A 14,165-nucleotide genomic window follows, 5' to 3' on the forward strand; every position below is an offset into this window, starting at 1 on the left:
TTCACGGTATCCAGATGGCTCACAGACAATGTCTAGGTAGACAGTCAATAGGTTGACACCAAAAGGTCGACAGGCAATAGGTTATGGACAAAAGGTCAACACAAGCAAAATGTTGACATCAAGGGCCATGCACATGCACATGATATCTTTTCCGTGCAAGAGGGGAACTGGGGGGCTGGCCAGCATACAACTCTGAATTAGGCCCTCAGAGAGGAGAGCAAATTCTCCTGATCACCACACCATACTGGGACGTACAGCATACAGCATACTGGGATATTCATCCATAAACTAACCCATTGGGACTCATCTAATGCATGAATTAACTAATCAAGTTTTGCTATAAGGATTTCATTCATAAAGCTTAAAATGCTTTAAATTGTCCTGTATACTATTAGAATGGTGGCTATAGTTGCTTCTGATTGAAGTTGTTTTTACCCTTTGTGCTTTTATTTAGGGAAGACTTTATTTCACATTCTATTTGATTTAAATTAAATTTGATTTCTATTCTAGTGGTTTGTTTGTTTTCTCTTATGCCTATTCTTTATGTAGTCTAAGGTCCTTATTCTGGTTGATTCGCAATGCTGCGAATTCGCAGCCTTGCAAGTCCACCAGATGCCACCCTGCGAATGCCGACACACATGCCCCCCCTTGCACGCTGCGTTCGTACGCATGGGCTGCGAATGGACGTTTAACAACCTTGGGCTCGTCTGTTCGCCGTGGCCACACACACCCAGCGTATGCACATGTGCAGAAATGCGGCTGTGCATACACAAAACATCAGTCTCCGTGCGAACGTACTGTCCTTGCCAATGGACCCGAATAACCCCCTAAGTACCCACGTCTAACTGCAGCTTGAATAGAATAGCTTTATTCATTGGACAGGGATACACCACGACCAATAGCGCACAGCCGCCACCCTCCTGTTAAGACTCCTGAGTCTTACAGACGGTAGTAACTGTGAGGAATGCACAGAACATTGATGGAGGTAAAATACTGAGTACAGCAAGGAAGAGAGACCATAAACAACTAGCCGCAGTATCCTATTAGCAGTGCTAATTTACTGCACAGTAAAAACGGGCATTCTTGCCCCATAGTATTATTGGGCTATACACTTATAGGCCCTTTTTACCTTGTTGTAAATGACCTATCGGGCGATAAAAACACATGGATCCGGTTAGATGTGGACTTAGACCTCATGGGGCCCTAAATTGGACACAGATTTGGGGCTCCCCTTTATTTCCTTTTGACAACTTGCACCCTATTTGACCCCTGGAAGTATTTCTTATTGGCGGTAGTGCTGCTCTTATCTGCCTTGTGTATATGTGTTTATATATATATATATATATATATATATATACACACACGACAGAAAGAAAGGTTCAGAGGGCGCTATGAAGTATTTAATGGAAAAACAACAGTAGTAAAAAGTTAAAAAGTATTTAATAACAAATTGTGTATTAAACTTTCAATAAAATCAAAAGGTACAGTAATAAGGAATCCTTTCAGGATATCGACAGTGGTGATCATCAAGTTGATGTAGGTAGCCCGTCGTGTTTAGAATATAAGTGTTTTATTTATTTTAGGAGATTGGGGAGAGCTGTGCCAGTCGCACGGAAATCACAAACTTATTATGTGGGTAGACTCTCTTTGTGCACTATTAGTATTCAATATTTTGATATGCGAGGGTGTGCTACCATAGACACAGAATGAATATATTGGGGAGGACAGAGAAAGGGTGTCTTTGGTTGGTGCACCAAAAGAGAATTTAATAATAAAACATGACTTTTATTGGTTTCATTAAAATAGTATTTTAATGAAACCAATAAAAGTCATGTTTTATTATTAAATTCTCTTTTGGTGCACCAACCAAAGACACCCTTTCTATGTCCTCCCCAATTTTATTTATTTTATATGCACATCAAGGGACGTCTTTCTATTATAAGAATTTGGGTCGTCTGATGGCTGCATCAGGAGTAGAACTCAAGGATCCAGGCGGAGGATGAGCTGTACAGGAGGCCGCTTACAGAGCTCTACTCCAGCACAGAGATTCCCGCATCCTGCCACCATCAGCCAGGAGCTGACTGCGGCCATAGCGAGTGGTCCTTCCCTGCCAGTGAGGACACCGTTATGGATGATCTGCACCATGACTTCTTGAGCAGAAGGATGGCTTTTCCACAACCAAGGTGGTGTGTGCCAGGCAGGTTCTCTCTCTCTCTCTGTGCAACACCATGACTTATATATGTACACACTTTTCTAATAAGAGACACACAGGTTTTTTTTCTTATCATTAATAAGAACAACATTGGTGTATATTGATTGTATTCAAGTCTTTTTTTTGCTTGGAATTTAGGTGGATTTCCAAGTTTTATTGTTTTCTGTACATTACAAATAATCCCCTTTTTTTACGAATACGTATGATAGAATTCTTCAATCTGGGGAATTTAAAGAAACCTTTATGAGAATTACAAAGCCGGAATAGACGTAAGCATACACATTAGCCTATATTGTGTACAGTATATTTCCATACACTGGTACCACTCTATCCATCTTGGATCTAAGGTAGCTTATGTCTTAAAAGATACCTTTATGCCCGTCATCACACCACTAAAGTGAGAGCTCATCTACTTTACCCCATCACCCGGTCACCCTTACATCAAAAATATAATACATCCCTCTGGGCTTTGCATCTATTCCTTTGGGAATCTCTACTGATATTGGAGACATTTTGTTGATGAAACTTACTACATTACAGGTCGAGTATCCCGTATCCGAATATCCGTTATCCGAATTATTCCGAAAACCAGACATTCCAGAAAGTGAAAAAAAATTTTTTTTTTGAAAAAAACTCACTGGGGACATTTGTAACAGCATCACTGGGGACATGATATGTAACTGGCACTATATATGTGCAAGACAATGATTGCTTGGCATTCAAATTCAGTGCTGAGATAGTACACACATTTTGTTTCACGTTTTGAAACCTTGTTTTTTGAACAAATAAAATATATTTGTGTGTATTTTATGTGGTAATAAAATATATTTGTGTGTATATTATGCGTTTATACAGCATAAATGCAAGATACTTCAAAATACATCATTGAAATATTAAAATATTCCGAAATACGGAATAATCCGTTATCCAAAATTCTCCTGGTCCCGAGCATTTTGGATAAGGGATACTCAACCTGTATAAGAGTTTTATTTCTTTATTTGCATTTCGAGGGACGTCTTTCTATTATAAGAATTTGGGTTGTCGGTGGAAAAAGATAAGGCATTTGTATCCTAACAGTGGAGTGCGGTATTATATCCTTGTTTTGTGTACAATACAAAACAAGTATAACCAGTGACATTAGCAAAATGTGTGAGAATAGCAAAGTCTCAAATCTTTATTTCATGGATTCTAGAGTAGAGTCTTCTGGAACAGCGTGGGAGAGAGAGGGCAGATTTGTTAAGCCTGGTGAAGTGATAAAGTGGCCAGTGATAATGCACAAGCCAGTAGCTCCTAACTGTCAAGTTACAGGCTGACTTTGAAAAAATGACAGTAAGAAGCTGATTAGCTGCTGCGTTATAACCAGTTGAGGGTACTTGAAAATAATATTGGTGATTGCGGAAGAGGAGGAAGAAGTCTCCCATTGCTGTGGAGATGAACCACGTTGAGTCAATTCCGGTTTCGCCCACAGTATCATCAGCATCTCCTTGTGCTTTTGCCTGACCAGCAATCCAATAGGAGCTACCCACGCTGCCCTCAGACATAAGTGTTCATCTGTCCCACGCTGACACAGGTGGCATTAATCCTACAGGCGTTAGTGGAAACCCCTGGAGACAGTACACAGCCAGCGGCCAGACACAGAGGGAACCGATTCCTCACTGCACACTACTGCTTCATTACTTCTTAATAGTAGTACACGCATAACACTCACTTTCCACTACACTTGTAAGTATTCTGGATATTTTAAATTGAGAGGAGGGGTATTCATAAATAAAAAGTCTTGACAATGAGTATGGAAGAGAAAAAAGGTTGGAAACCGCTGTTCTAGCCAGCTCCCTTAAACTGCCTAAAAGTAGTGCTTAACCCCGCCCACTGGTACTATTTTATTCATGGCATCTATTTGCAGCATTATTTCTGTTTGGACGACTTCGGTTTTATTTTGATGCTTTTATTGCTTGAAATTGCATTTCACAATATATCATAAAAGCTTCACAGGTCATTGGAAGAGCATCACTGGTCACTGTGTGACTCCGAGGCTGTTGCAGAGCATCACAACAATCACTGCTCTGCTGGTAAAACTGTAAAGCATCAAAACATATGCTTTATACTGCCCTCCTGGTCCAGAACTTTAAAGCACAGTGTGTTTCTGCGGCTAATGCAGAGCATCACAGAACAGCATATAATACATTGTCACATTGACTAGTGAAGACCAGAACAGAGCTGTGCGCAACACCAGGACTAGTACAGAGCATAATAGAACTGTGTGCAACACTGAGACCAGCAGGACATGAAAGGATTGTGTGTGATAGAACTGCCTGTGACACTGTCACCAAGACTTCTACAGACCATCACTGCACTGTGTGTGTGTGTGTGTGTGTGTGTGTGTGTGTGTGTGATGCTGCGACTTGTGCAGAACATCTTTCAACAGAACATTTGCAAAAACGATGGAAATCTGAGATTTAGATATAGAGAAATGGACAGGGAACAAGTAAGAGAAAGTTGATGAGTAGGAGGGTGGATAAAGGAGTCCTGTTGGGGAGGGGATATTTTGATTGACTGCTCCATGTAGGGAGGATTCTCTTACCTTGTCTCATGGCTCTGGGATTGGTTGTCGGATGACATCTAGCTTTTCTCTCCTTGTCATGATCAGCAAGCACAGTATAAAATGCCCAACACCTTCAGTCCCCCAAGCAGGCATTCAGCAAAAGGACAAACCCAGCTTCTCATGGGATGCTCCTCACTTTCCCACCAAGGTCTCCTGACTCCCCCAACACCTACTACTCTCCCCCTATGGACAGGCTCAATATCTTGCGATTTCTTTGGTTCTTTTCCGCTGCCCCTGTCCTGGCAGGTTACCCCATTTGGTGGTAAGAGATCATTGTCTACTACAATTTGCTGATCTTAGTTTTATTTTATTTTTTTATGGCGCACATCAATTAATACCCAGCGGGTACATTTTTTTTTTTTTTTTTTACAGTGGCTGTAAATGTAATTAGATTTGTTTAAATGGGTGTTTTTTTTTTAAATCTTTGCCACAGCTTTAAAATGATTGAAAGATTCCCTTTACCCTGTCTCCTGTACTTTCTGCATAGATCGCTCAGCATCAAAACATATACGTTACAAGCCGCAGTTTATATCAGAATGCCAAGTGCACAACATTCTGTGAATCTACATAAACTTAGATCTAATTTGAAGGATTTGCAGGCAGTAGGCTGGTACTACGCATATCCAGGTTGTGGAATTGAAGCCAATTTTACATGTAAACATGGATAATTCTATGTTTTACTATCTCAGTGACCGGTTATAAGTCGGTGCAGGATTATTTTGCGACTCAGACATCTATCCCTCATTTAATTGCTTCGAAATTTCTTCTTAGAGTTAACGAAAAAAATATTTGTATATTGCATTTACTGTATTTTTGTGCCATATATTGTTACTTATAGGTTGGTATCCACAATAGTGGCTCACTATGCTATTCAGGTTTGGCTGCTGTGGTTACTAGTGAATCATATTTGTCTGTTGCCTATAATTAATAACTATTCAGTGTTTGATATTTGAATACAGCAGTAAAGTAACTGTGAGCTGTAGAGATTTATTTGATGTGTTTGACAGCATTTGGAGTTATTATACGCTCAGTTAACTGTGTGGTGATTACTAGACACCTATTAATATATATACATGATTACCAAAATATGAACTATCATAATCTGGCCATTACAGTAACTGAAGCACACACTACAAAGCGTCAGATGTGTTTACACCCTTTGTGAGCAATTTTCATTGTGGAAATCTGGTGCAGTTCATAGTACCCTATATATGTTATTTTCCAGTTTATCAATTCCAAGTTTAGTCAGAAGTTGTGTTTGTATTTCCTTGGGTAGAAGAGTTACAGCTATCTAAGCAGGTGTATTATAATAGTAAGGACATGGTGAGGCACAGGCAATTCCTTGATTTATTGCTATTTGTACTTGTATTAAGCTACCATTATAAAGAATGTGTGTTTGTATTAGTCCCTGACCAAATTGTAAATCCTCAAAACACATACAAAGCCACGGAACTCACCAGAACGTTTAAGACTTGAAGGAAAACTGGTGCATCTGGTGGAAAATACTCAATCATAAGGAGAACATACAAACTCTGCACAGACAGTGCCTTGCTTACAATTTCACATGACCTCCAGCAATGTGTAGCCGCAATGCCAACAGACTTTTTCTTTAAAAATAAGAAGAAACCCCCCCCCCCAGCTTATCACAAATAATAAGCATCACAACTATAGCTCTTGAATGTAGAGTGATTATGTGAAATGAATATACAGAAGCAGATATATCGAGTATATGTTTTAGAGTACTTATTAATGAGCACATGCTAGTTCTTTTCACCTATATAGAAAAGGCTGTGGTTTTGGGGTTTATTTTGTTTTCCTGCTTAGTGATCTATCAGAGTTCTTCCTTGTGTCTTATTTTGCTAGAACAGTTCAGTGTATTTACATTACAAGTAGTGATAGAACGACAATGTGACCACAATCCTACATCATTATATTTCTCTGTACACACCGAACAAGCGTTACGTACTCTGCAAGCCTTACATGGATTGGCCAGATACTGCTAATAAGTTATTTGTAGGATAGAGTGCGATGAGGAATCTCTTCACTAAAAGCCCGCTCAGGACGTATGCATCTGAATGAAAAGATGCACTTGATTTACTTCTTGAACCCAATTCAGTATTGCAGCACAAGAAGATGCAGAACTGTTTGTAATATATAATTAACTTGTGTTGTAAGAACATTACGCTCTGCATCAATGAGTGCCTTTAGGTTTGATGATGAGGATAATTTGTTGGTAGTGAATTTTAAACCCTTTCTGCTATTTATTGTAACATAAATGTAAAATGGCCCCTGTGTAACTGAATGTAATTAGGAAATCTCTTGTTCATAGGCCTTGTACACATAGGAGTTGATGTTAAGCCTTTAACACATGCTTTTATAGACTACTATAAGTGATTTTATGTTGACAATCCAAGTATATTGCTAGCGATTAGATTCTTTATATACTGTGCACACACACACTTTCTGACAAGAGTTTGCTTTGCTCCAATAATGACGTCTCCTACAGCGTTTGGAAAAAGAGTGCAGGTTAAAATCCAATGGCGTCTTTTAGGAGTCCGCACACGAAGTATGTACCGTGCTGCAATGTAACACTACGTATAAAGTTTTGTTTAAGCTTTTATTTAGCCTTTGTGTGTGTGAGAAATTATGCTGGGTTATGATGAGCATTAAAAATCAGCAGAAAAGGACAGGACAGATGTGTCTTGAAACACAGTCCACAAAATACATTGATAATGTATGAAGGTGGGCCAGTTCAAGGTCCTGCAAATCTAATCTGACAAAAAAAAGTAAAAGGGGTCACTGACAAAATAGGAACAAGGACAATAACACTGACAGTGGCACATCTCCAGTTACAGCGATCTCAATGCTCTAGGCAGGATTGATGTCATGTGTACACTCTTACAATATTGAGCAAAGCACACAATAATGCATTAACTCATACAAAGTCCCATATATAAGCATGGTGGATACTTTTATATTGAACTTACAGGAAGAAGTAGAACCATTCAATGTTGGGAACCCTTATAAGAGACGACAACAGGGATAATCAGAGAAACCAGATGAGCAGCAGTGGGAAGGTGATCACTGTAGACAAACTGTAGTATTAGCTGCACTGCAAAGACACAACATTACGTGAACGTATAGGAACCATTATATCCAATATATGGGATTTAGGGGTCTCTAGCTAGGCATTTATCTATAGCTGTATACACTATGCTTATAATATAGTACACATTTAAATTGACCCTGATCTTTCATCCGCACTGTCCCCAGCCACCATCTTGTGCTGATCAGGTAACACACTGGTTTATTATATTGCAGCGCTCCTCACAGTGACTACAGAAAGAACTTGATGATCATGCTGGAATGTGCGACATTGTAACTAATAACAAACTTTATCTGGGTAACAGTTCCCATAGTCCAAGACAGTTGCATCATTTACAGTTATAAACAAGTCAAAAAATTATTGTATATTTGTATTAATGGTCAGTTGTGATATCATTACACAACCTTCACGTTTAAGGTTTCAGAAAGATAACCTGTGCCCTACTACCACTATTAAGTCGCAGACTTCTGCTGTTCTTATAATGTTACTGAGGAGGTATATTTTACCACACATAATATTTCTGTGTGGCGTGTATGAATTGCATTGGAAGGAAACTTCACCCAGCATTTCCAGTGAACTATTAATCTACTTAGACTGATCACTAGGAGATTGCGCCCCTTGCATTGCAGTCAGTGTCACTGTTCCATTGCTTCTAATAAGTGTTTTCCATGTAGATTATGTAGCCATGGAGTCTATGTTTAAGCTGTGCATTTCTCACCAATATATTAGGCATAACTGCTCAGTGGTCCAGGATGGACCTTATCCACCCGAGGAGGATTACCCTGGTACCAAGCTGGATGAGGTGGGATGGGTTACCAATAGGTAATATCCGGGGTATCCTAATCCCTTTTATTGTTTGGGGATTAGGCTGTAGGATGAGCATTATTGTTTGGTGGAGCTTTGTCTGGGTGGGATTCACGGAGGATATTGGGGTCTTAAACCCTTTGTAATAAGGTCTCCCCGAGGAACAGGAGAGGAGGATCACTAATGCATGTCCAGTCTGGGCTAAAGATGTCCTAGAGAGGGGTTGGGGGAACACTCTAAAGTACGGCTAGAGTTGGAACATGTTAGAACATCATTATAAAAGAGTGTGGGGCATTGCTTATAGAAGTGGATGGGACAAAATGCATTGAAAGCAGGATTGAATACAGCGTTAGGCTGGATCTGTGTAAGGTTGTATAGTGCAAATAAACATTTACTAAGAATAAGAAATGTTTTACTAACACTTGTCGTATGGGTGAGGGAGGGTTACCTGAGAATAATCAGATGGTTATAGCAGCTAAATGAAAGCTACAGCAGGTAGAGCATACTTTCCCTGCCATCAGTATACACTCCTGTAATATCCGGTACACACCTCTGCCTGCAGTCACTGGAGAGGACTGAGCTGCTGCGTAACGGCGCACAGTGACCACATGCACTTATCACACTCCTGTAATATCCGGTGCACACCTCTGCCTGCAGTCACTGGAGAGGACTGAGCTGCTGCGTAACAGCGCATAGTGACCACATGCATTTATTGCACTCCTGTAATATCCGGTGCACACCTCTGCCTGCAGTCACTGGAGAGGACTGAGCTGCTGCGTAACGGCGCACAGTGACCACATGCACTTATCACACTCCTGTCTTATCCGGTGCACACCTCTGCCTGCAGTCACTGGAGAGGACTGAGCTGCTGCGTAACGGCGCACAGTGACCACATGCACTTAATACACTAGTAATAGATCATTATATAGGGGATGCAGTTAAAATCCCGGCGGTCGGGATCCCGGCGTTCAGAATCCCGACCGCCGAAATTCCGACACATTCTCCCTCCTGGGGTGTCTGTCGGGATTCCGGCGTCGGGATTCTGAACGCCGGGATCCCGACCGCCGGGATTCAATACTGAATCCTTATATAGTTCTACCGTGTTTCCCTGACACTGGATGAAATTTAATAGGATGAGAGATTCCGAAAGTGAGAGATTTGGTAAGAAATCTCCAGTTTTTTTTAAAGTGAATCCATTAAACCAGTTTGATTTTGCAGTGTAAATGATTGCCGATTTAAAAATACTGGAGATTTCTTACCAAATCTCTCACTTTCTGAATCTCTCAACCGATTACATTTCACCCACTGTCTTGTTTTTTTTCAGTCAAAAAAGCACCATAGGGCTTATTTACGGGGTAGGGCTTATTTTAGCTCCTCAGTCCTGCTTTTATCCACATCATGCCCCTCAATCACCTTATACTTTAAGCACAACTGCCACTTTCCTTTCCTTCTGCGTTTTTCAGCCACTCAGCCTTTCTGCCGCTCAGTCACTCCGCTCCCACCTCTGTACAAACGCTGCTCAGTCCTTGAGGTGCACAGTGACATCACATGCGCAATGCATCCCTGGGACCGCTGATGCCAGCAGGGGCTTCAGCGGTACCAGGGCTGCTACTGTAGCAGCAGCATCCATTTCAAAGCATATTACATTGTACTTTACATGTCATGTCCCTGTATATGGAGTGCAGGACAAGAGATACACTATTCATTAAGTGAAAGGGAGGAACGAGCACTCATATGCATTCAGTATTCCAACAGTAAAAATACGTCTTCTCGTCCGTAAGAATAAACAAATACCCTTTAATCTCTATTATTTTAAACCTATTCAGCAAACCAGTAAAGCGTGTATAAGGCCATTACTTACAGTTCCTATCTTATTACTTTTAATTACATGAATGCATTCAAAACTTGTGGGGGTTATTCAAACCTGATTGCACATCTGGGAATTCACAGCATGAGCGATTATCAAACAACTGTGCATGTGTACGGATCACAGTTTACATGTGCAAGGTTATCCTGTGATAAAATCCTACTATTGTTTTAATCGCTGGCCGTAAGCAAGGCGTTTGACTGCGTTCATGGGTGTTACCCAGCCGTTTTCTGGCACTGTAAGATAAAACACAGGCGTGCCCAGATGTTTGAAAGGAGGGTGTGTGGCGTCAGCTCTGGCATCGATTCTCAGGTTTCTATTGCACCGGCTGGGCTACGTACAGACTGCACAAAGTGAGTCATTTTTTTTTTAACGGTGAGTGAGTTGCGAATTGATTTGCTGATTGGAGGCTTGCAATATTGTCACAGGCTTGCACGGGCCGGGATTCCACTGAGCAGCAGTTATCTAATGCCAGGGTGATCGCAGGCACACAAGTGATCAGAGACAAAAGGGAAATGGGGGGGGGGGGGGGGGGGGTAGGGATAGGTTCTAGGGCATTGGACAATCTGACCTCTGTGAGAAAAAGGCTAACTCCAAACAACAACTTTATGTATAGTATGGTTGAGGAGGTGCTCCCTGGGAGTAGGTAAGTACATATTTATTTCCATTTACACAAGTGATCAGGTCTGAATAAACCCCTGTAACTATGGGCCTTATTCTGGTTCACTTCTTCTGGCAAATTCCTTCTAAGATGGACAAAACCATGTGCACTGCATGGGGTGGGGGGGGGGCAGATGTAACATGTGCAGAGAGAGTTAGATTTGGGTAACATGTGCAGAGAGAGTTAGATTTGGGTGAGTTATTTTGTTTCTGTGCAGGGTAAATACTGGCTGATTTATTTTTACACTGCAATATAGATCTCACTTTGAAGTAAAACCCCACCCAAATCTAACTCTCTGCACAAGTTACATCTGCCCCACCTGCAGTGCACATGGTTTTGTCCATCTAAGAAGGAATTTGCCAGAAGGAGTGAACCAGAATAAGGCCCTACAGTATATCCTAAGTAACGTTCAGTTTTGGATTTCATAGTTCTGTTTTGAAATAATATCTACCCATGGGCCTGATTCAGACCTGATCGCACATCTGCAAACTTGCAGATGACTGTGAGTGGTTAGCTGTCGCCCAGACAGAAATAAAACCCGTCCTGTGCACATGTGAGGGACTTGAAAAAAACATTGCTCTCTGCTATCCTGTCGCTCATCCATACGCAATTCACAATCCACTGAGTGATTTTTACTGTCTGTTAATATGTAATTCTGACCCATTCACAATCCTGCAACCGAGATGACACACACCCTCCTTTAAAATGCCTAGGCATGTCTGCGTTTTTTTTCTGACAATCCCAGAAAACCGCAGGTTACCACCCCAAACGCCAGGCTTCCCGTCAGTCAGATTGTGATAATATTTTTTTTAATATTTTTTTACGAACGGATTGCAAATTCCCACTTAAGCGATCAACTCTGAATAACACCCTTTGTCCGTCCTTTTATGTATGTTAGTTCATTTGTTTAATGCCAATGTATCTGTTACAATATTAGTGCTTGCACCAATTAATTAAAAACAATTCATACCTTAAGTATCTTGTATGAACATCCAGAGGCACTGACATTGGGATGTTCTGTGCCAAATAGAACAGCATTCTGGTTGGTTAGTTCTGCCTCTATGGCCTAGAACACTTTAAAACTACAACAAGATGGACCCTGTTCTGGACTCTAGCGATTTCACAGATCCTTCCAGCAGTAAGCTGTGTCAGTAGCCGCAGACAATTTGTAGATTCTTCATTTAGTTCAGCAAATCCACAGATACCGCGATCATTGCAATTAGCATGGAAGGCAAAGGAGCATGTGAACATTATACTTGGTGCCTCAGGTACTTATGCATGGTGTACTACGGAACCAACAGTCATTTCTGTAGGATGACAGGCTGCAAAGATAACTGTGATATTCTTAATAGAGGGCTAAGGGGGTTATCCAGACCTGATGGCTGATCTGCTACATGACAGAGCCCTGCGACCAGGTATACGCCACCCTACCAGAGTTAAATCACACAAATTGCTTAGCACAGCTTGAGAAAATTAGGTGGAGGATCAGTGATTAGCTGCAAATCCATTTGCAAGTAGCTCACATCTAATTATTTTTTCAGTGTGCGCAGTCTGTGCGTAGCCCAGGACTTTCTTGGTGGCTTTGATACAAACATGATCAGGGCCGGAGCGGAGGTCACACAACTTCCCTTTAAACGCCTGGGCATGACTGCGTCTTCCCTGACACTCCCAGAAAATGGCTGGATATCACCCCCAAATGCTGGCTTTTTATCAATTATTTTGTGTACGGCCAGCGATTTCAAATATTAAAGGAATTTATCACAGGACGTTGTCGTGCTATCGATAATTGCCCAGCCTGTGAATTTGCAGCCATGCAATCAGGTCTGAATAACCCCCTATGTGAACAGCTTATCTGGGATGTAGCTGTAAATGTTTCCAAGTATGGTGAATAATGCAGGGGGTGATTCTGGTTGGTTTTCAAAAGCAAACTCCTTCTTTACTGGACAAAACCATGTGCACTGCAGGTGGGGCTGATGTAACGTGCAGAGAGAGTTCCATTTGGGTGAGTTACTGTATTTTGTTTCTGTGCAGATTAAAGTCTGGATGCTTTATTCTTAAAGTGCGTACACAGGTACAGATTTTTCTGTCTGACCTATCTGGTGGGAACAAAAACCTGGAAATGTATGGGAGCATATGACAATTAAAAATTTCCAACCAAATGCCGGAAAAACAGAAAAAAATATATATGCTGGGATAAATTTGTTATATCAGAACGATTAAACAATTTGTCTGACTGATCACTGTCTGTTTTCAAGTGTTTGGGAACAATTTTTTGATTGTCATTTGGTCCTATAGATTTCCAGGTTTTTGTTCCCACCAGATAGATCAGACATAAAAATCTGTATGTGTGTATGCACCTTTACACTGCAATATAGATTTCAGTGTGAACACACCCCACCCAAATGTAACTTTCTCTCCACATGTTACATCAGCCCCACCTGCAGTGCACATGGTTTTGTCCATTAAAGAAGGAGTTTGCTTTTGCAACACAACCAGAATCATGCCCATCATATCCAGCCACACACATAAGACCATAATATATAGCTGGACAGATGAGTTATCTGCTACATATTCTATTAAGCTATACGCTTTTTTCTTCACATTGCTGTAATTTACTAAAGCTTTTAAAAATGAAAAGAGATGTTGGTGCTCATAGCAACCAATCGGATTTGGTCTATCATTTCTTTATCACATTCTAGAAGATGATAGACATAATCTGATTTGTTGCTATGGGCAACATCACCCTTTTAATTTTTAGAAGCTTTAGTAAATACTGCTTAGAGATTATACAGAGAATATTTAGTCATTGACCTCAGACCCTTAAAGAATGTTCCCTACTACACATGGGGGCTAACCTAATCACCCGCCAATTAATCTACCAGTAGGAACCCACAAAACACAGGAAGAACATAT

General features: G+C 40.9%; 1 protein-coding gene across 2 annotated transcripts in view; it reads left to right on the forward strand.

Annotated features, from left to right (window-relative positions):
- WNT3 (Wnt family member 3) overlaps positions 1-14,165 on the forward strand; it is a 32,081-nt gene that overhangs the window by 10,549 nt on the left and 7,367 nt on the right. Inside the window, exon 1 of one of the 2 annotated variants that reach the window (XM_083146934.1) lies at positions 4,865-5,076. The exons of the other annotated variant lie outside the window; for it this stretch is intronic. Coding sequence (XP_083003060.1) covers positions 4,940-5,076 — 137 coding nt within the window. The 5' untranslated portion in view covers positions 4,865-4,939. Of the gene's footprint in view, positions 1-4,864; positions 5,077-14,165 lie in introns of those variants that run through there. 2 annotated transcript variants of the gene reach the window in all.

This window comes from Crinia signifera, chromosome 6 (assembly GCF_055691185.1).
Source record: "Crinia signifera chromosome 6, ASM5569118v1, whole genome shotgun sequence".
NCBI classification, from domain to species: domain Eukaryota; kingdom Metazoa; phylum Chordata; class Amphibia; order Anura; family Myobatrachidae; genus Crinia; species Crinia signifera.